The sequence below is a fragment of the Mchenga conophoros genome, linkage group LG22, assembly GCF_057382185.1.
Source record: "Mchenga conophoros isolate Kocher_MC1m ecotype Shallow Benthic linkage group LG22, M_conophoros_male_GT1.1, whole genome shotgun sequence".
Taxonomy (NCBI): Eukaryota; Metazoa; Chordata; class Actinopteri; order Cichliformes; family Cichlidae; genus Mchenga; species Mchenga conophoros.
Window position 1 is genome coordinate 29,185,572 of NC_140546.1, and position 23,854 is coordinate 29,209,425.

Genomic DNA, 23,854 nt, shown 5'->3' on the forward strand with positions numbered 1-23,854 from the left:
TTTGGATACTTACTAAAACAATATATGAAAGTAATGAGAAAGTGGCCACTTTCATGAGTAAATCATATAAGCCTTATATGATTCACTATATCAGCGGTCCTCAACCCCCGGGCCTCGGACCGGTACCGGGCCGCGAGAGTTGATGCTCAGGTGTGAAATGTATGGTTTTCAGGGTTTTTATCGGTTTTCAGCGTTATTTTGTTATCGTTTTTATCATTAACTCAGTTTTCCTGGGTCTTTTCACGTGTGTTATGAATAAATCTTCTTTTTTTCGGTACCGGTACTAGTTTTATTTTGTTGTATTTATCCGCGACACCTTAAAGGCCGGTCCGTGAAAATAATGTCGGGCATAAACCGGTCCATGGCGCGAAAAAAGGTTGGGGACCGCTACACTATATGAAGTAGGCCACATCTTATGCAAGTCTTTTATAAGTTTGTTCTATTTCTTTTCCATATGGGTAACTTTACTCATAATGGCACTGCAACGTAGACACATCAGTGCAACAGTATGAATGCAAACAAGACTTCCCTGACACAGGTTGTAGCTATATGGGACTCAATACAGGCCTACAGATGAACCTTAACCTGAAATCTCAAACTCGTGTTTCTGAGAACTTGGTGAATATGAGTTACCAGTTATTTTACTCTTCTGAGGCTACGGATGGGAATCAAGAACTGGTTCTTGCAGATAACCAGTTCCCAGTAGCTCAGTTCCTTGGAATTGTTTGTTGATTCGGTTCATCTGTTCCACTTGAACTTCCATTACAGTCAGCTGTTTTCAGTTCATGTACCAGATAGTGGTGCAGTCTACAGTGTGTATTAAACATTACTTTATTTTTATTGCACAAAAGAACAAGAGTGCAATGGTAAAGTGCAAGCTTCATTATGCTGCTAACGCAACTTCACATGCTAACGTTAAGCTAGCCAAGAACCCAGAGTGGTGTTAAAAGCGAGCGAATGCTGACGCCAGCCCAGCAGTCAGACCCTGAACTGCTTACAAACGGATGAGCAGTCAGGCTGCACCCTCGATTTCTCCTGTTCTCCTGTTCATGTTTCTTAGGTAGAATCGCCGTGCCGATCGCTGTGATGTCTCTTTGTTCTGGTTTTCTTCTTTACTTTTTGCTGTCACATTTATACTCATACCTAAATATTAATAGAGAAATATCATATGTGTTTCCTCATTAGGATTTGTGTTGTTGTGTGTAACTACAACCTATATGTTTATATTGTTGTTGTGTGTTTCAGATCATTTTACGGAGAAACGAGAAGGTAATGTATGTATTACATTTTTCTGGAAATAATTAAGTAATGTCGTAAAGAAAAGTGCGTGGGTGTTGTTGTTTTTTTTATAACAATCCCAACACTGATCACAACATAGAAAGGACATACCTCAAACAAGCATAAATATTTGACCACACAGCATACAGTTAATTAAGTCAGCCAAAGAGGGTGATTAGATGTTATCAGAGCCAAGAAGTGAATTCATAGTAAAGGGTGATGAAATGTTTTAACCTGCAACACACAAAGGCCACACTCATTAGGAAAAGTGATGGGATCTCCTTGGCAACAGTTAAGTGTTTTCATGATGTTGCCATACACGACACAGGAGGGGGAGATTCTCCATAAACATTTATTTGTTCTTCCGAGGAACTCATTAAACAAGGCAGCTTCTTTTATCCGAGGGTAACCTAATTTGTCTTGACATTCTTCAGAGGACAGCGTGAGAGGGGAGCCCTGCTTCCCTCATAAGTTGAACACATGTAGGACGAACAGGTTACCTATGAGTTGGAGTGCAGAGACATTATCATGTAGATATTAAACAGCTGATGTCCACTATTTTCATCTTTTACATCAGTATTTATGTTTTCACCAACTTTTTACTTTTACTCCTTACATTTGTACACAGATACTTTCTTTTTAAGAACAGCCTCATTACTTTGGTTTTAAGACATTTACTGCCTTGCATGCATTGAGAACAGTGAACACTTACCTGTCATACCACCCTGTGGTAGCTGGACTTGAATTGGGATTGACAGAAGTAGAATTTAAAAATAGGCCCGCACAGGGCTCTACTATAGCTTTCACCACTGTCCCTGAAGATCATGACTTAACAGAAGTTTTCCTTTAATACCATGCTTTCCCTCCTGGCAGGCATGCGACTGTGCCATAGACCTCCTATCTCGTATCATTCTCCACTAGTTGCCTTAACAGGATGTGACATCCTGAAAGAGAGGCTATGGAGAAATGCATCCCTGAATCGTTAGCTCAGCCTCTAGTTCATTCACACTTTTTCCTGTGCTCACACTGCCTTGATCACTGTTGGATTTTGACTAGCCTTCTAAAGTGCAGCTAACTTATTGTCAGTCCCCAAACTTCCAACAGCATTCCAGACTGCAGCAATCCTAGTTAAACATGTATTCTAACTTCATGGTATACCCTGTGACAATGTCTTTGATCGGGGCCATCAGTTCACTTGCAAGGTGCTCTGTACAGCTTTGGGGGCACAAATAAGTGTATCTTCTGGTTTCCAACTTCAGACCAATGGCCAGACAGAACACCTGAATCAGGACGTGGAAGCTGCCCTTCAGCGTGTTGTCTCATCCAACCCTTCCACCTGGAGCACCCAGTTGTTTTGGCTGGAGTTTGGGCATAACATGGATATTCTCTACAACAAGCTTTTCTCCTTTGGAAGTATCTCAAGGCTACCAACCTCCACTGTTTCGTGCCTTGGAGAGTGAAATACAGTCCCCTCTGTTCAGCCTGTGGTACCAGTACCAGCCTATTTACCATTAACATTCGAGTCTGGAACTTTTGGATCCCAGAATTTTTTAAAAGATTTTTTACCTTTCCTAAATTTAGGAGTTACCTTTTCCATTAAATCAACGTACATCAAATTCTTGAATTTCCGATTTATAGTTTTCATCAACAATATCCTTAGATGAACTCTGGCCTGGCACGATTGCTCATTGTGGCCCTCACAGTTTTGCATCTGTTACTGAATGAATTTAGGGGATTTTTTTTTTCAGGTTAAAGTCTATTTTTAAAACTGGCCTAGGGCTTAAAGAGATGATAGTGTTTGTCTGGTCATGTCTGCAAAATTCAGAAACAGTAATCAGTCTTCTGTTAGCATTTTCGTTCAAGCTGAAATCACAGTGATTGGGAGCTCTTACAAAGATCAGGGACAATGATTTTACAGTTCAGTACTGTTCATCTCATAAAGCACCAATGACCTTTTTCAATGTGGCTGTTATTCATTCATTTATTTTTAGATCGTTCTGAAAGTCCTGTCATGTCCATTTGTACTTTTCTGTCAGCTGACTGCTTATAGGTTGAAAGAGATGCTGCTTTCAAACATAAGCAGCATCTCTGTGACAAAAGAGCTATAGTTCTGTCTCACCTGACCCAAAGGTGTGCTTCCAGTATGCATAATCTTTCTCCAGGTTGTCTTTAGCATTCTTCAGGTGGGCTTGAAGGTGGTTCATCTGCAGAGGTTTTTCTTGTTCTGCAACCTTATAGTCCAATTTTGTGCAGGGTTCTTTTGATTGTCATCTTTGAGACGAACTTGGCTCAGTCGTTATCTTGTGTCTCAGCAGTTGTTCACATCTATAACTAAGTTTCTTTCCACATTCTTTCTAATAGTTTGCTTCCTACCTCTGCCAGGCTTGTTGTGTATTGTTTGGCTCTCTTTGAATTTCTTGATGATACTTCTCACTCCAGTTCTTGACATTTGGAAATGTTTGTGAGAACTTTGTATATCCATCTTTCCTTTGTTTTTGTTTTTGTTTTAAAAAGCACTTTGGAAATTTTTGACAAAAACATGTCAAGTTTCCAAAAAGTCTGCAAAAACAGCTTTTAATTTTGACCTCTATAAATACTTGCCTGCTAAGGTTATGGGCTCAGTCACTGGTTTTGGAGGTATGTAATTACACACTGTTTGACTTGTCAGTCAAAAGTCATTAGCTAATAACCTGCAGTTACATAGTTAGAATCACTCCTTCTCATCAAATGTGGCTTTTAGCAACCAAGGTGGTGATCGCCGCAAATCTTATCTTAAGGCTTCAAAACAGGACTTGACAGCTCCATTAGGTGACGTCACATCTTTTATACTCTCTGTGTTAACATAACTTGGAATACAAATGGGCTATAAATGGTAAATAGAAATAATCTGTTTCAAAAACTCTCCATGCTTACAGATTTTGTATGTTCATTCAGACATAATATCTAAATTAATTTGACCATGAATCAGCACAACAGTGTGAGCGATTTCTAGCAATACTAAATGGCCAGATGCAAAGGGAGAAAGACCTGAAGGTGACTGGAATATAATATAAACTTAATGCTTCTTTACAATAAATCTTATTCAGTTAGAAAGGCTGTTTATTTCACCATAAATGGTGCCACATTTGAAAGGAAAATAGATTTTTGGGTTGAACAGCAAAGTTGAGTTTGTGGGTTTTGCCCATGAACAGCTTATCCTCCTATTAACCTTCTGGTACTCCAGGTGCTGACAATCAGGTACCTGCAAGCATGGCCCTGGCTAAAGTGGTCAATTGGTATCTGCTCCAAGCATGTCACACTTGACTAATCTGGATTGGGTTCCTTTCATAGCACAGCTTCAACCTGCTGTTCTTCTATTAAATATTTTCTGTCATTTATAATTAGTGTGGCATTCCTTTATAATTAATCATTGTCTTAGTGATCAGCGATTAAAATCTCCTATATAACCTTACCTTACAATGTGCTTATTCAATTAACTGCTGAAGATAATAGAAAAATATAACTACAGGTTAGCCAGGGCTGATCAGAGGAAGCTGGTGACAAAGAGGAAGACACAGCAACAATTGCATTCATCTCTCTCTCTCTGTCTCTAGACTCAACTCCAGTCCTTTTCTGACACAACTGGATAATCTGGCTTTTAAGCATTGTTTCATTGTGTTTTGCTCAGAGGTGTGTCCAGCCTTCCCTGGTGTCCCAACACTAATGTCTCACAGTGTTAATCTTACACTGCATAACACCATAACATGAGAGCAAATTAGAGAACTGCAATATAAATTTAATATGCCTTTACGTCTTCACTTGATTTCTTAATTAGTTAGTTAATCTCAGGTTTGTTTCCTTAGTCAGTTACCACTTACAATAAGCATGGACTCACAAACTGAACAATTAATTTTAATAGAGACTAATTCATTTAAACAGAATAATGGCCATTAGACACAAAACCCTACCCTTCTAGAGACTATCTGCTCCCAGACCACCTAAAAGATTAACTACTATAAAAAAAAATTATTTGTTACAGATATTCACAAAGAATATCACAACAACAGTCGCCTCAAGGCACTTTATATTGTAAGGTGGACCCTATAAAACATACAGAGAAAAACCCACCAATCATATGATCCCCTATGAGCAAACACTTTGGCGACAGTGGGAAGGAAAAACTCCCTTTTGACAGGAAGAAACCTCCAGCAGAACCAGGCTCAGGGAGGGGTGGGGCGGGGGAGAGAGAAGGAAGACAGGATAAAAACATGCTGTGGAAGAGAGACAGGGGTTAATAACAAGTAAGATTCAGTGCAGAGAGGTCTATTAACAACGTGAACCAGAGCAACAATCCAACTTTACTCCAACAGAGATAGATGATCTTGTTAATAGTTTTACATCCTTACTGTGTACGACTCTGGATAAAAAGAAAGCAATAAATCAGCGAGCTTTAAATCCCAGGCATAATTCAAACACATTAAACAAAACACATTGCAGGTATTAAAGGAAATGCACTGCAATAGTTGAAATTGCATCCAGCTCATAAATTCCAATTTGCGCATGAAGACGGAGAGTCTTCTAGACACATGACAGTTAGTCAAGGAGTTTCACTGGGTTCTATGCTGGGACCAGTTCTACTTCACTAAACTTAGAAAATGCAACATACATTGTCATCACTATGCAGATGATCCCCAGCTTTATCTATGAAGCCAAATGACACAAATCAGTTAGATAAACAGACATGTCTTAAAGATCTTGGAAACATGGTATCTCTCCAGATTCTTACCTTGGCCTCCAGTAACACTGGAGGAGTCTTGGTGTCATTTTTAATCAACATGTTCTTCAACACACACATTAAATATATATAGGGTTGCTTTCTTGCATCTGTTCAATCTCTTTAATCCTGCCACAGAGTGATGCTGAAAAACTAGTTCATGCCGCTTTCTCAGTCAATCTTTGGTCAATCCAAAAAGCTGCAGCAAGAGTACTAACGGGGACTAGAAAGAGAGATCATATTTCCCCTGTAATTACTTTATCTTTGCTGGCTTCCCGTTAAATCCAGAATTGAAATTTAAAATCCTTCTCATTGTACTATATTATCCCAACAGACCACTTCAGCTGACTTACCGGCTGACTCGTAGTTCTAAAAGTAGAATGGGAGGCAGAGCTTTCTGCTGTTAAGTGCATCATTGAACTTTTGTCTTCACTCTCTCTTACTGTAGTCTGTGTTTTGTTCTGGATCCCTATCCTCACTTTTTGTTTCTCCTTTTCTCCTCACCCACCAAATGGTAGTGGCAGATGACTTCCCCTCCCCAAGCTTAGGACTGCCGAAGGTTTCTTCCTGCTAAAAGGGAGTTTTTTCTTACTACATTGCAAAGTGCTGATTTAATCGTTGGGATTTTCTTCAGAATACTGTAGGGTTACCATGCAGTAGAAAGCACTTTGAGGTGATTGTTTTGTGATTTATTGCTATATGACTAAACCAGACATTGAATGGCAGTGAAACAGAATAACTTATGCATTTTTTTTGTCTTATTCTACTTTCCACTTCTACTATACTAAATGAAAAATATTCTACTTGGTACTCCACAGCATAGTTTTTTCTTTACTTTTTTTGCACATTTTAAAATATACAGCATCACATCACAGGATATTAGGACATTTATAAGTATAGAAAATTACCCATTAGCATATTCAATTCATTTCAGTTTTATTTATATAGTGCCAAATTACAACAACAGTTGCTTCAAGGTGCTTTATGTTGTAAGGTAGACTCTACAATAAGACATACAGAGAAAAACTCAACAATCATATGACCCCCTATGAGCAAGCACTTTGGCAACAGTAGGAAGGAAAAACTCCCTTTTAACAGGAAGATTATATAGGATATATCATTACAGTCCTCTCCAACTGACACATTAAAGTAATACTTAAATCAAGGAATCAGTTATAATCCAATAAAATAAATAAACTGAAAATGAGTATTTTACTTTTGGCCCTTTAAGCATATTTTAAAATATTCGTAGTGTTCCTTCTGTAGAATTGTGACTTAAATAAAAGAAGCTTGTTTGCTTCTGATGCTTGTTTCACGATTCTGAAAAACAGAACTTACTCATTCAATACAAAAAAGTTTCATACTTTGTATTGAATAAACTTTTATGTAGCACATGGCTCCACATGAACCTGAAAATCAGACTTAATGTTTTCTACACCAAATTCTCTACAGTATATTTATTTTTTTACTAATTGCACAGATGTGGTACTGTGATCTTTTTTTTCCATTGCAAAGAGGAAAAAAGAAAAATCTTTTGATTATTTTCCGTTTTATTAAACATCTAAGAGGAAACAAAACACCAAATTGTCCAAACAGTGGCTCACTGACTGATTTACTGACTCCAGTTCACGCTCACGGACCACCAGTGCCACCTTGTGGTCAGCTTAAAAAATACACAGATTGTTCAGTGAGTTGTATTTTTCTTTCCTTTATTTTGACAGGAGCATTGGCTTAATTTACCTTACAGTTGGTACAAATACAGTACAGTATGTTTCTCCTAATAAATGCATCACTCGCATTCACTTAGTGATGTCACTGAGGGTGTTGGGGTGACTTTTGACACAGCAGATGCTGCACAGACACTCTTTAGGTGAACTATAGACGGACAGTGTGTACATGATAGTTGGGGTCTTTGCACTCTTGTGCAGCTATTGCCATCGGGTCACAATGTGTGTGAACACATGTCACATTGAACTTGCATATTGAATACCTAACCTAAAGCTTTCACCTGAGAACAAACCAGTACATCCTCCATTCACACAAGTCTCAGATTTGTCAAAGTGCACAAAGAAAAACAATTTTAGGGAAAGGAGAAGACAGGAGGTATTGCTATTACTGACACAAGGTGTGTGAGCAGGAGGTGGACATGTGAAAAGGAGCTTTAAATCATTGTGTGATGGTGACAAGAATACAAGCGGGAATCAGTAATGCTGTTTCAGTTTTGAAACACAACACTGGTTTCCTACAAAAAGGTGTGTTGAGATGGTGCAATGTTTGAATGCATTTAAAGAAACATCATAAAATACACCTTTTAGTCATGACCATGCAGTTGCACTCAATTCCTTTTTACAGCACGAAGATCTGAACAACAGTACACACCACTAAACTGATTTACATCTTATCCACTGTGCTGTTTGTGCAAGGTCATCGGAAAAATCCACACAACAACATTCACATTTTGCTTATTTTAGAACACAAAGTCATCACCTTCAGTGAAAAATTAGGTGTTTTACATATAGATTTGAATGATTAATCCAATATTCAATGTCACTAAGGTCAGTGGACCAAATCTTTGCCTGCATTATTATAGATGTGGGGGGAAAAAACAAGTGCATAGTTCAGTTATATCCCCATCTCTGCATTTGGTACCCTCAGGTTCTGTTAGACTGAAACCCAGTGGAAGCAGCCACAGAGCCAGATAGTTTTTAAAGAGGTGGGCAGGTTGAGCTCAGAACCTATTTCTAGTTCTTGTTTCCCCATTTTACAGATTGTTGTAGTACCAAATGATTGCTTACCAGATGTACCAAATCATTCCTAATCATTTAGGCATGACTGCCATAGAAAGGTATGCCATGAGGACTCATGCATAACAAGCATTTTTATGTAAAACTTTAAAAAAAAAAAGTTTTTAAAAGTGTCAAGTAACAGAAGAATAACTTCCCTATAGTAAAACTGAAACAAAAGCTTATTAAGAGTATTAATAATTAATTAAAAATGTTCCAAAAAGAATCACCTCCTCAAACACAGCCCAGAGATCCAGTTCAGAGATTTAAATTAGCAGAACAGACAATGACAGGTGGTGGAACAGAGCAGGCATACCCCTAAAGCCCTACAACAATCCAAATGAATAAATTAGATATTTCAACCACTGCACAGTAAAGGCTCTTTTGCAGACATTGCCGTTTCACACTTACTGGGCAGAAGGGGTGGCCAAACCTTACCCACCTGTGGTGGCTGTGGTGACTAAATATTTACTCCATATAAATTCTGTACCAGATTATATGGATTATATTGCAATAGGAGAGCAAAGAGAAGACAGGAAGCCTGGGAGAAACCAGGGGGAAGACATGTCTTGAGGCAAATGGGTTGCCTGCTTAACCCAGTGAGCTAAACGGGTGATTCCACATGAAAGTGTTTTGAGGACAGTGCTTTAGTCAACGAGTCCTGCGACTTGTTCCATTAATCACTGCCTGTACAGCTTGAGATGTGAACATTTTTGGGTGGATTTTCCCTTCAAGGATCCTCTCTTTATAGATATACACAATTCAGAGCTTCCATCCACCTGATACATTAAAGCCGCTGTTTCACAAATTTGGTGAAATCTGACATGCTGGTAAATTTGTTTTTTTACACAAGAATCTACGGCTCACAAACCTTCTTAGAACTTTTCTCTACACCAGCGCTATGTTGCATCTAGAATCCTCTTCATCAAATCTGTCCTATTTCCACTGTGATTGTCTTACTCAGTGACCAAACATCTTCAACGCTCCTGGAGTTTCAGAGAACCAACAGGAATAACCAAACAAAAAAATCATATAACTTGGATCTGACTGTGTTACAGCATGCAAGCCTCAAACAGTGTTTGACTTGTGAAAAACATCATTCAAGACAGTCAGTGCAACGGGGTGAGGCTGCCTCCTTTGTGGCTCCTGGCTTTGGAGTCAGGGGCAGCGTCCGGAGAGGTAGGGGAAACTGGGACATCAAATGCAGGGTTGGGAATATGCAGAGCCTCTCGTCTGCATTTCTTTGAGCGAGCTTTGGTGTGACGTGGACGAGAAGTATCGCCATGGGAGCTGGACGTATGGTTACCCCTGCAGCCTTTAGAGAACTCCGATGTGGGGTCAGAGTTCAACGCTGGGCTGGTTTCTGGGCAGGAATGAGCATTCTGAGGTTTCCCCTGAGGACACGAGGTGGACAGGAGCGGAGAAAGCGCAGCCGATTCTAGCAGACCTTTAGTTCCCTGTGTGCACTGCAAGGGCAGTGCAAGAAAGAGGAAGTAAAAAAAGTAATAAAACAAGTGACAAAACAAGCTAGTGATATTAACAGGGAACACATCAGTCTCTGAAATTACTTCAGCAAATATAACATGAGTCAAAGGCCAACTAGGAGTGCAAGCAGGATCCACACGTGATCTCAAGCAGGATATCCAAAATATTTCATGCCACAGACATGCATAGGCATGCACATTGAACCTGGCCAGTCACATTTCATATTTGATTTAGCCCAAGAAGCCTGTTTATTTATTACACCAAACTTTTAGAATGGCACTAAAACAAAGCGTGATAGTTTGCAAGAGCTGGTTCTAAAAAAGGATTGATGAAGTTTAAGTAGCAGCTGCCAGAATATTCAGACTTTAACAGGGCGTCCACACAAGAAGCAGTTTGCTTGGTGCCTGTGGCTTCATCACTGACGACTGGTCACTAGTGAACATTAAAAGCATTCCATCATATGTCAGTCAACCGTATCCTTCACTCTCGCTGGTAGTCGTTTCCACCTTTCAAGTAGAATGTGAGAAGTCTAACTCAGAACCTGCCCACTTTATGTCATCAGCAGTTATTTTGCCTGTCGCTGTTAAAGTTGCTGAATGTCATTGATATTCTGTTACCTCTGGTTCCCACATTATTGTCATAAATATCATAAAAGATGAACATAGTGACTATGACATCACTGACTGTTTTGTGAGATTCTTTTATGAAGCCTTGAGGAGAACACGTTCAAACAGCACATGTCCTTAGCCAATGAGCGCACTCTGGATAATCCTGCTTTTTGACCCTTATATGACCAAAATTTACAAGTTCCCAAAATGAGTGACTGAGCCCATAGAATCGATAACTCAGAGAAAAATAACACCAAAACTAAAAATGAGTTTAAGGCAGGTGTGTCAAGCTCCAGTCCTCGAGGGCCGGTGTCCCGAAACTTTTAAATATGTCCCTGCTGCAACACAACTGAATAACATTAGGTCATTAGCAAGACTCTATAGAACTTGAGTGCATGCTGAGGTGGCAACCCCTAACCCTACTCAAGCAATTTTAAATAAGTGTATGTGTTTGAAAGATGCTGCTGTAACATGAATCAAAAGGCTGAATTGCCACCTCAGCGTGCAGTCAAGTTCTACAGTCTTGCTAATGACCTAATGTTATTCAGGTGTGTTGCAGCAGGTACTCAGAAAGGTTTCAGGACACCGGCCCTTGAGGACTGGAGTTTGATAGCTGTGGTTTAAGGGGATCACTTTTGTGCTGTCCCTGGCTGCAACAATGAGTTTTACGTTAAGAAACCGAGGATATACTGTCCACTTTCACTGTCTGTCTCTTTCGCAGTAATTGGCTTTTCATTATTTGGCTTCCTGCACTGAAATGGGAAAATCCGGCCGTTAGCTGTAAAGAATTTAACAAACGTGACTAGACTCGCAGACAGTTTTTGAGAGCAGGGCTCCGTGATGTAGATTAGCCTTTTTACGTGTAGTGTTTCACGTCCTCTTAAAGGCTTCATTTCTCAGAACAGGAAGATAAGTCCATCTTTTACGGTATCATCACTGCTAGTTCTTCCAGTGTGGATGCTTCTTACGCGTCATGCTGGATCCATTAAAGAGAACTCCATATCACTATCCCTGCAGGCTTGCCCAAAGGATCAGACTCAGGTCAGGCTTTACACTGAGATCACAAACTGTAAGATTCTTCTGGGAGATGTTGAAGTTTAACAAACATCTTCTATGCTTTTTAAACCATCTTCAGACGAAGACGTCCCGACCAAAACGATAAAACCTAGCATTGTTTACAGTCAGTGGTCTTCAGTAAATGCTTTATAAACTTTTATAATTGTGGTTTATGTGAAAAACCCTTGTCTGTAATACAATGAGTGACCACTGGGACAAGCTGGCTAAAAGGAAGTGATTGGATGCATTGGCTCTGTTAATGCATCCATTATCAAGCGTGCATTTGTGTGGTGGGTTCTTTGCAATTTAAAGGTTTACATTTTCAAGCTGACACATCCAAGTCAATCTGAACTGAGATTAAAGGTTCAGTAGCTCAAAACAGTAAATGTTTACAAGTACAGCAGCAGACCCTGAACCTGACTTCTTTCTGCTTGTTGGCAGATGTTTTTATCCCACTCTGTAACGTTACACAGCCTTTACCTTATAAACATACCTGCCTTGAGATGCTTTGCTTTAAACTGACGCCAAATAAAAAACACTGAATTAAACAGAGATTGGCTGGGATCTTTATAAGCATGCAAATGTACTTTTAAAAAGTACCTTTTATTACTAAAGCAATTTAACACACAATGAAAATATAAAGTAGCAGTTAGCTCAGCCAAACTAAGACCAGTAAAACCAAAAGAGTGAGCTGAAAGGAGCTGTTAAACTGCACAGAACTGACTGGAAGTTCAGTTTGGTGATAATATTTGATACTATGAGCAACCCGTTTTACATGAACTGATCATTTCTTAGTATAAAATGTTGCTTTGGGCACTTTTTAAATGCAACTATTCACCCTAATTCGCTTCTTTAGCCTTGAATGTAAATTAGTCTGACAAATGAATGAATTTTAACAGCATAAGCTCTGGAAAATTTTTCATTTAAATGCTAAACCTTTTTTTTTTTTCTCCATATGCTAGTTTGTATTCAAAGTTTATACGCTACGTATAATTCAGGGTCGAGAAAATGTGCTGTCACCATATGGGTATATTTCAACACTGTTTCCACCCCTAAACCTAAAAATTATACACACATGGGAAGTCTCTAAGCACTGTTAAAGCCCTGCAGTTCATTCCTTAAGAAGCTGGTTTAATGGCTGTCATTATGTTTCACTGACCTCTGAATGAACATCTTCCTACAGTTGTTTTTGTCAGTCTTTAAACAGTCTGGTGGTTAGCACAAGAGAGTTGTTTGATCCGTAACTATGCACCCTTTACTGGGATCAATTATACACTTCAATGCATTTAACATTGGCAATGGTTAAAGCCATGCGGGAGTAAAGCAGCCCAGCAAAGGGGCATGCAAAGACAACGGCGGCCACAGGCTGTCTGCACTCACTCTCCCTTTCTCTATACAGGCTTACCAAGCTCAAGGCTCGCTTTTCTTTGCTCTAACAGCGGCTAATCAGCCAGTGCAGGACAGAGCAAAGTCCAGACACTTCTCCTCCTAGTGTTGGTGGAGGGACGCAGGCACAGAGACACACCACACAGAGAACAGTGAGTCAGCACTGGGTGAGCAGACACACAGGGAGGGACTGATTCTGGGTTTGTCTCGTAGGAAAAATATAGAAAAGTATGTCTCCTTGTACTGTGATAGGAAAACGGTGATGATGGATGGAAACAAAATGAAAAATGACAACACATGATGAACTGCATGGACAAAAATTTAATGTTATACATTACAGATACTAAAAACTGAAACGTCGTAAAAAAAAAAAAAAAAACACGTAAAAATGAAACAAAGGCATGACAGGAAGCAAGAGATGAAGGATATGAGGAGCTTCCCTCGTCACAAATCTTTTGGCATTTTAACCTTTTATATGCAGACAGACATGACAGGAGAAAACAAACAGCACACACTCAAATTTACAAACCGCTGTTACAGAAATAGCTTTCTTTACAGCGTCACCAGCTTTTCAACTGACTTCAAAAGGCTAGCTTATACACACTCAAAGACACAAGACTCCAGCTTCAACTGACTCTCACTGTACTACGCGATATGTGAATATATTGAGGCTCAGATTGCAACTCTATCTGAACTCTGGGCAAGTCTTGTAAACAAAACTGGCTTAAAAACACTTCAAGTATCTTTTTATATCCCTTGCTGTCAGAGAGAACAGCAAGAGAGATGCTCTGTGAGGAGGAGCTGGAAACACTTCTTACATCTCCTGCTCTCTAAACACCCGGAGCTGGCACACGATACTGCATAGAAGTAAACACTGAGGAAAAATGTGCATACAGAGAGTAGTACTCTCTATTAAAAATAGCACAAGAAGAATTTTATGTGTGCATTTCCATGAGGTAGACATGGCTGAACAACAGCTAAAGACACCATATTAAATTACACTTTAACAAAGTAGTTCAAGTTTAAAAAAAAAAAAAAAAAAAAAAAAAAAAAAAAAAAAACAGCAGCAGGACCCCAGTTGACTATTTCCTGAATTAAAATACGCACCTGCCAAAGCATCATTAGTTCTCTTATTTAAACCTGGACATTAGAGCTACTTTTTCATGTTTGTCATCTATATTTCTAAGATATGCCTTCAACAAAAATTATAAATCAATACGTTAACATTTTGTTTTTTTAAGAAACAAACAAGATTAAGAGGTGTTACTGGGTGACTGGTTACTGTTGGTCTTTATGAGTTTTTTTCTTTTTTTTAATTTAATTGTCTGCGTCTTTGACAATTCAACTTAATAATTATTCAGTAATGCGCAATTCAAAGAGTCCTGCTAGCAGCAGACCTCAGGGCAGGGACTTCGTGACAATTAACATACCTCTAGTGGTCACTCTACGAAGTCATAAATCATGTATGAGCAGCACGGTGGCACAGTGGTTAGCACTGTTGCCTCACAGCAAGAAGGTCGGGCCCAGGGTCTTTCTGTGTGGAGTTTGCATGTTCTCCCTGTGTTTCCGTGGGTGTTCTCCGGGTACTCCGGCTTCCTCCCGCAGTCCAAAGACATGCACTTAGTAGGGATAGGTTAACTGGAAACTCTAAATTTCCCATAGGTGTGAATGGTTGTCCATGTGTGGTTGTGCCCCCTCGATCATTTATAAAAATATTATATCCCTCCCCCGACTCTTCCTTTAACTCTTGCATTTGATGACATCCCCCTCTACCCTTAATGATGAGTTTTGACACCTCAGTATATATCAATAAAAACATGGTTTGGCAACCATTAGAATTAGTAGAATATAACAAATAGAATAGTTTGTCCTTTGTAGAGTCTAACCAGTATAGGAACACCAATAATGACAGTTAGCAATTTAAAAATCCAAAATACTTGTCTACCACTACTGCTCTCATCTTTCAAACACACAGACCATAAACAGACTTCTCTAATTTTTTTTATATTTAGTTAATAAGGAGTTCTTAAAGATAGGACAACTCAGTTTCAAAATAATGTTGATATGTAATAATGTCATAAAATATTAAAAATGTATAAAGTAACCCAGTTTAAGCAGTCTTCAAACTTTGATTGTACTGCTTCAAAAGCCCCCAAATACATTCTCTTCATTTGATGTTCTTCTAGGTCCTTCAGCTTTCGGTTTAAAACCAAAACAGGTGTTGAGTGGCAAGTAAGTACTCCTAACTAGTACCCTATCTGTTTTTCATAATCATAATAAATTAATAAGTAAAACTGAGCTAAAAACATTGCAGCTCTTTACTAGAATAAGAAATAGAATAATAGAAAAAACATTTTTTTAAACTCCACCAACCAAACCAAACAAATGCGCCATAACGTTCAACTATCCCTTTAACTTCCAATAAGAGGCATAATACTGTGCGATAAACCTCTGACTAGAGTGTTAATACACCAAACCTTTACATGACAGTCAACAACAGGCAGCAAACAGATGCTGGGTTGGGGCTACAGCAGGCAACGAGGTTTCTCTCAGGCACAGAAAGAGTTTTGGTGGCAGTCACAGGGTGCAGGCACGGGAGAGGGGGATTTCTGCAATGCAAAAGCAGCTCCTACCACATTTATCTCGCTTTTAGCGGCCAGGGTGGGCAGCTCGATGTCAGCACTGCCAGTCTGGGCAGACTCATCTGCCGGCAGGAAACCCCGTCTGTCAATCAAGCTGAAATGGCACAGAAAGATACGAATGTTCAGGTTATGAGGCGAGGATGTTCCTCCATTAATACCAATATCTTGTCATCTTTGTCATGAATGCAGAACGCACATCACAGATTAAGAATTAGGAATTCTTCCTCCCCGCCATCTCCAACTACTTACTCTCTTGGCTGTCTGGTTTTCCATCTGAGACTCTTTATCTTGTAATAGTAAGTGGTTGAGACAACTAAACTGCTGCTACTTACACACATAAAACTAAATTGCAATTAAACAATGAACTGAAGCTCTGTAATTCAAAAATAGCCACAATCCAGCTGATTGCTATTGCTACAGGTTTATTAGTACTGCGCTCTCTTTATCAACTCATACAAACTTATTTAAAATTATCAGTGATTGCTTCTTTCATAAAGTATGCATGCTTGCAAATGAAATATGCACCATCTTAAACAGCCCATTAGTAATAAAATAGCTAAAACTAATATACAAGGATCCTCACAAGCATCTCTCTTTGTTACTTGGACTCGATATTAAAGATTTAATGATGGAAGGAGTAATTCATAAAGAGGACCAACCTTGGCGGCATGGGCGCACAAAGCACCGAGCAACAGTTGATAAAGATGTTTTTATGACTGTATGGGTTTGTAACATCTTCTCCACTCTTCCCTGACCAGGAGCCTTTAATCTAAAAAAATATAAATATAAAAAATAAAAACAAATCACATATAATTGCCCCTTGGGGATAAATAAAGTCTTTCTGATTCTGATTGGATTCTGATATAAAACATATGACATGTTTTTCCCCAAACACATTATTTTGGAAGTAGAGTTTGTTCACTTTGTGAATACAAAAGTATCTGCAAGATTTCCCTTACTACTAACAAAATATTAGTATTAATATTTGTGTTGTTGTTACTATTGTTATTGTTAATTAAAAGTATTCTAATGTTAAATATACTTCCACACTAACAGAAAATTAATATTAAATATATTTACAAATTACATACAGAGTATATTTTCTTTGATTTAACAAGCATCACAAAATGAACAAAATAACATGATGTCGTCTAACAAACTGAGTCATAAAAGCAGCTTTGGGTACTCACGTCTTCGTTAGTGGTAAGATTGGAAGCAACCAGGTATGTATGGAAGCCTGAGAGGCCCAAAATGGACCAAACTGAAAAGAAACATATCACCAGCTCCACTGCAGTGAAAGACTGAGTCAAGGAAAGGAAAGTTATCAAAACACTGGCTACATAAGAAAAAACAAAAGGCTTGAAAATTGTGCCAAATTTGTTTCACTGGCACGATCCAAGAAATATATAAGACATAACAACAGCTAATCAACTAAAACATATCCCCATTCGAGCACTGGATATTTGCCAAATTGTTATTTAGAACCTGATATCAGCCCAGAAAGCCTCTGTCTGCACTTCCCTACGGATTACAGTAATTTTTGTTTCCTAATATAAAGTGAAGAAAAACACGGTTAAAAACAGTACAAATAAGAAAAATGATCACAGATGGCAATGGTGTCTATGTATATGTTATATATACATATGCAAGCTGACTGATTTTCATCCGACTTCTGTCACTGACTGTGTTTTTTGAGTAAAAAAATCTTATTCGGTACAGGATATCTCCCCGGACTCTCCTGAAGCGCAAACACTAGGCCCTTCCCGCCCTGAGCTCCTGAAAAAGAGGAAAGTGAGCAGGATTTCAGGATGATAAAATTTAATTTGTGTGGGAAATGACCGAGCTGATCCACATATATGGCTTTTGTCAGACATTAAACTGCTCTGCTGTTGTGAACCGCGCCTGGCAGTCCAAATGAAACAAAACAAACAAGCAGGCGCTATTTGAAGCCGGCTACTTCCCAAGCATGAAACACCTGCAGATCAGAGCAAAACCACATACTCAGTGCTAGGTGTGTGGTCACACAGCCGAAGATGAACGCCGTCAGGAAGGAGAGCGACACGATGAAGGTGTAGAAAAACCGGTAGTTACGTTTCCCTACACAGTTCCCAACCCAGGGGCAGTGATGGTCGAATCGCTCTGAAAGACAGTGATCAACTCACATTTTAGGAATGTTAAAAAAAACTCTAGAGCACTGAGCTATATAAAAGTGCGCTCTCTGCAGCTCTGTGAAGCCTCTTTTTATTATTTATGGGTTGTAAATGTCAGTGTCGCTGTGTGTTCACAGCTCACCCACACAGTTGTCACACAGGCTGCAGTGGGAGGTGCGCGGAGGGCGGAACATCTTGCAGGTGAAGCAGTACTTGAGCTTCACCACCTGCTGATTGATTAGCACTTCCTTGGTGCGAGGCGGAGGTCGATAGCTGGTGTTTCCAGTGTTGTCTACAGAGAAGAACAGTGAAAATAGGGACACAGTGTTGTGCTTTAAATCTAAGGTAGGTGTGCAGTTATTGCTGCAGTAAGCATCGAGGTTCCACTTCCATCAAAGTCATGGCAGCAAACTTACAAGTGTCACATTCACAAACCACTTTAAAGCACGATAAAAGTGTGAATGGATACCATCACATTATCAGCAATGTGTGCACATCATTAGGGCTGCACGCATCTCTGGTCAGTACTTTGAGCTTCTCATTAAAAACCTTTTGAAGATTGCTCTAAAAGATCATTTCAAAAAGTTTTCCCTCAATCACTGCTACAGACTTGAACCCACAGGGGAAGGGGGGAGTGCACCCTGGACAGGTGGCCAGTGTGTCGCAGGGCTAGAACATGGAGCCAAACATTCATACTCATATTCAAACCTACAGCCAATTTTGAAACACAAATGAACCTGAACACTTCTTGTGTCTATGGGCAGTTTGAAGAACCTGGAGTGCCTGGAGAGTCTCCATGCACACAAAACAGGGATTTACACATTTGCATTTCAAACTTCAATCCCCACACCTCTCATTGACTTTAAATGCAGTGCACAACTAAACTGTGAATCTGGACCTTTGTTTTGCTTTCAGTGCTTGCACTTAAAAGTTGAGAAAGTTCTCCAATGCCAGCACCATGGCAGCTAATCAAATCCATCCATCACATCGTGTTATTAAAATATAAAGGAAGTTTGTGTAATTCAGCATGAAAATGGAGAACATTAGCAACAGGCAGTTAGTGTGACTCATGCTAAGTGATCATTAAAGCTCAATTAGCTTGCCTTGTTAATGGCTGGCTGTTACTGCTTTGACTATCCCACTAGCAAAGACACCCCAGATGTCAGGTACTCCCACTGTCAATCAATGAAGCATAGTGTACGTATGAATCCTGTTTTAATGTACACAATTTCAACCTATAATCATTTTCTGTCACACTTCACATCCTTGTAAAATCAGGTCTGACCACTTCACTGGGTTGTAACAACTTGCGCCTTTATCCACTCTTACTCAGGGCGAGGGGTGGATTATAGCCCAATAATAGCCTGAGCAGAAAGACATCTGGTGTCAGGTGTGCAGCTCGTAACAGCAGATGGAAAATGATGTGTCATCTTTCACAAAATGACTAACCTGCAAAAACTCTCTCCCAGTAACTTGGACACTGTGCCTGAGAGGTTGACCAACATGAGAAAAATAATAGAAAAAAAAAGAAAAGAAATACCCGCTATTCTTTTTGCGCAACTTACAGATGGTTCCTTATGGGGGGTTTTTCTTTCTTTATTTATTTTTTTTTTACAATAGTCGGTGTCATCCATTCCATACCATACTAAACCGTGCGCTAATTCAAACTAAGAAGCTACACAAGAGAGCTTTCCAGAATCTTTCCTGAAGCATTGGGGCCCAAATAAATGTTCAACAGTCACGCCAGAATCTTCATTTCAAAAATAGCTGTAGTACAGTTCAGTTGGATAACATGTGGATCTTACATCACCACTGCCTAAACTCTGGTCATGAGTAGGAGTTTCCAAAGTGCACAGAAAGCCAGCTTTAGACATGCAGGTCATTATAACGATGCAAGTCATATGGAAAGTAAAAATAATATTGGCATGGCATAAAACTGAGAGTGAACATAACTGATGAGCTTTGAACAGGTCTGAGGTGTGAAAGATTGGGGAAAATAATCTGTATAAAATCTAGTGAAAACTTCAGACCAAAATTAGAAGGCAGCAGACACTTTTCAACGTGCCAACATGACGTTTATTACACAGCAAATTCCACTTGTGTTCTTTTATGTCTTGATGACTTCCGCATCATTAAAATGACCTGAAGAATTTTAAATTGTGACTGAGCCATTAAAATGTACGCGCATGTGTGATTCCAGAATAAATAATTAGCCACACCAGAACAGCGCTTTCATTCTCTTGAAACTATGAATGGTGTTTTAATCAAAACAAAGTCAAGGCCACTGACTCTTCAATAACTTGGAATAAAATAACCTGTGTTTAAGCAGTACTGGTTTATGGGTAAGATTCCCCGTCCTATACGAAACTTTAGAGCCAAAACACAGTGCAGAAATATCCCAAAAGAGAAAAAATGTGACAACACTGGACAGCATTTCCTGCACACAGATTTTAGGCCAACCAAGTATATTTGGTGACTAATTTTTCCTTTTCCATATGTGTCTCAGTGAGCACCATCATTACCAACATGGCTGATTTATTAAGAACAATTCTTATCATTCTTGTTTGACAAAATCTGTATAACAGGGTGCTAGGTTACCAACTAATGCTAGCATGCTTGATTAGCAGGCTACTTACATAAACTGCACGCGTACAACAAACACACTTATATCTGCTAGCACAGCACAGACTAAAATATTACTCACCAAATCCGAAGCACAAACTTCTTAGACGGGCTGTACTTTACAAGAAGGCACATTATTTATCAAACAATCATATGAAACAACCAGAAAACACACCAAAAGGTAGTGAAGGCGAGATGTATCGACTACAGTTCTCTGTATCAGAAGACATATCAATCAAGAGGGCCATTTACCATGTCCCTACCACCAGTATGCTGATAATTAGAAAGCCTTACACCACCCAGTGTAAGGTTTATGCTACAGATGCCTCACAGCTGCTTACCAAAATCCCTTTTTGTATTTCTGCAATGTTAATCCACCTTTATTCTTTTTTATTGAGATGCCAAATTAGCTATTTAGTTGAATTCCTGAACAGAAAAAAAAAATTGTTTTAATGGTTGAATCTAATGTTTGATTCACTTCTGACTTCTTCTCTGATTTGGATATAAAAATATGGATAATAAATAATATTATGTTTTTACTTTTTTTAACAAGTTTTTGACAAATTTCTAAAATATTTGTGTTTTCTGTTTTTATGACAGCTGGTCTAATACATTTGTTAAGCACTGTATACAAAAAACCATCCACCATGGAGTTATTATGAGGGGGGGAACTATAGAGGCAATTTTAAATGTATCTTGCTATCTAATCACATGATTCATGTGTATAAATCGCATGTTTTGGTTTTCGTTACAGCCACAGCTAGTCTGTCACGTTATCACCTTCTCAGAAACACTTGTGTTTTATTTTGAGTGCTTTTACTGCATTTTTCTATATGCAGGCTTTTTCTTGAGTTGCAGTCCATTTGACCTCTCAGTGCCACCATTGGGTTGGCTTGTTTTTGGAGTTTGCCTCCAGTGGCTATTTGAGGAACTGCAGATATTGGGCATTTAAGCCTTTTCAGCCCCAGAGACTGATGTTTAGCGCACAGTACACTCAAGTGCATATAGCCCCACTCCTCCTATTATCCAGCAGTGTTTCCAACAGAATGTCAGTCTGTAGGAAACAATTCGGGACGTCAAATTCAAAGGCCTTGCAGACAACCTCATAGTTACTAGTGCAGCTGTTAGACATTACCAATCTGTTTCTCAATGTCTGCAGCCTCATCTGGTGTTGCTCTGGGCAGGATGCCGGGGTCGGTGAAGCTGGTCTGGAGCAAGGTGATGAGCACAAACACAAAGAGGACTCCTCCAATAACAGGTATGCAGCTGGTCAGGTGTTTGACCAGGAATGGACAACTGAGAAACAAACACAGGCAGGGGTAATTACCAAGGCACACTGGGAAAAGATGCAGACAATGTTCTGTCACATATAACTGAGCCTACCTTCTTCTTTTCTTTAACTCACTGATGGATCTAATTTTAATTAACATTCATCTCTTTTAATTGCCATAAAACTCCCAGAAGACTGAACACATTTTCACTCTACTGTGGCAGAAAGAATCCTGTTTCTATTATTAAGCACTACTTCTTAAAAATGTGCACTTAGCTTCAAATATTAAGAAAAAAAACATTAAAAATAAACATAATTGCAACACACAGGTTAAAACAAATATCGATACAGTGCAGGGTCAAAAATGCGCTTTGGTCAGTATTTTTTTTTTTTTTTGCTTTGTTTTTTTGAGCAATCTGCATCATTAAATATCATCCTGCTAAGTCCAACTGTATGTTAGCGAGTCTCTTGCTTTTGGAAAAAACAAACAAACAGACAAACAATATAAATAAATAAAACAGATTTGATGCGCCAGACAGGGCTCAGTTCATTAAAATATCGATTAAAAAGCAGCTTTGTATCATCTGTGGACAACTTTTGAACGGAACTCGCAATCAGTATTACAGAACCATATAATATAAGACGAACTCACTCAAATATAAAAAATAAACCACTTGTGACGAGGATGAGACCCAGGGTAAGGGGAAGGACCCCACTCTGTCGGGCCACTATGATCCGTCCATCGCAGTAGAAGCGATTCTTTCCGGGGAAAACTTCCCACTTTCTCCTGGGTCTTCTCGGCTCCTTCTTCTTCTCCGTGTCATTCCCATGATGAGGCTGAGGGGTCGGGGTGGGCGTCGGAAGTGCTTGCGGGTCTATTTGTTGATACTCGCAGTTTTTCATTGTTTATAACGGAGTCTGGCCGCTCTGTCCTAGTTCGGACACCCGGTGCATTTGTCCAGCGACCGACAGCATCACCGACTCCCGTGTATTTTGAGGTAGCTGAAAGGAGCGAATGTCGTCTTTCCAAGGAGAAAATAAGCTAATCCCACACCGAGGATATCCAGCTGTAAATAACCACGAGACCCCGTGCTCGAAATTACATATCTGTTTATTCTCATAACTCCTAATTTATTATTTATAAAAGTTTATCTCCAAAAAGACAGCACAAATCCAACCTATAACACAATGACCATCGTTAGCTTCTTAGCTTTCCCATTCATCCTAGCAAGCTCATCCAGCTGCGGAGTTATTTAACAACAGTAAATCCAAAGTGCTATTACCACTGCTAGCTTGTTAGCTTCCTCGACTTATAGATTATTGCCGGCCTTTATGCTAAGCTCCGGCGGTCCTTTATGAGTAAATGACATGTAACACAAAAACTTTGTTATTTTTAATGCATATCGCTCTACTAGGAGGAGTCCTGACACATTCGTGACTACCTGCTGTTTAGCTACGTTGCCATAAAACGAGCCGTGTTGTCAAAGTAAACGCAAAGAAATGTAGTATTTCCGGTTGGTTTTCTTTCTAAATAAACTACAACATTCAATATTATATTTTATGTACCATAATAATAAAAGTCATACGAAAATATTGGTTAAAGATGTACTTTATTTACTCGCACTGTTGTTACTAAATTGTTCTCTCAAATATATGTAAAAAAAAAATATCAGTATACTTTCATGTGGAATATCCGGTAATTCAATGACCAGTGTAGGTGACTTGACGCTGGTTCACAGATAAGGACAATAACCACCGGAAATCTGTTAAAAAAAATAAAACTGTAAAAATTACCTTTTATAATGGTAGGCTGGGTATAAC

The 23,854-nt window shown here is 39.2% G+C and overlaps 1 protein-coding gene across 1 annotated transcript; it reads right to left on the reverse strand.

The window, feature by feature from the left end:
- Window positions 1–7,723: 7,723 nt before the first annotated feature.
- Window positions 7,724–23,514, reverse strand: zdhhc18b (zDHHC palmitoyltransferase 18b). The gene is made up of 9 exons (XM_085261901.1): window positions 22,686–23,514; window positions 21,899–22,059; window positions 18,284–18,433; window positions 17,993–18,130; window positions 17,716–17,767; window positions 17,182–17,284; window positions 16,651–16,760; window positions 15,983–16,085; window positions 7,724–10,280 (listed from the first exon to the last, which is right to left on the reverse strand). The coding sequence occupies exons 1-9, from the start codon at window positions 22,934–22,936 to the stop codon at window positions 9,924–9,926; spliced, it is 1,425 nt and encodes a 474-aa protein (XP_085118027.1). The 5' UTR covers window positions 22,937–23,514; the 3' UTR covers window positions 7,724–9,923.
- Window positions 23,515–23,854: the final 340 nt, after the last annotated feature.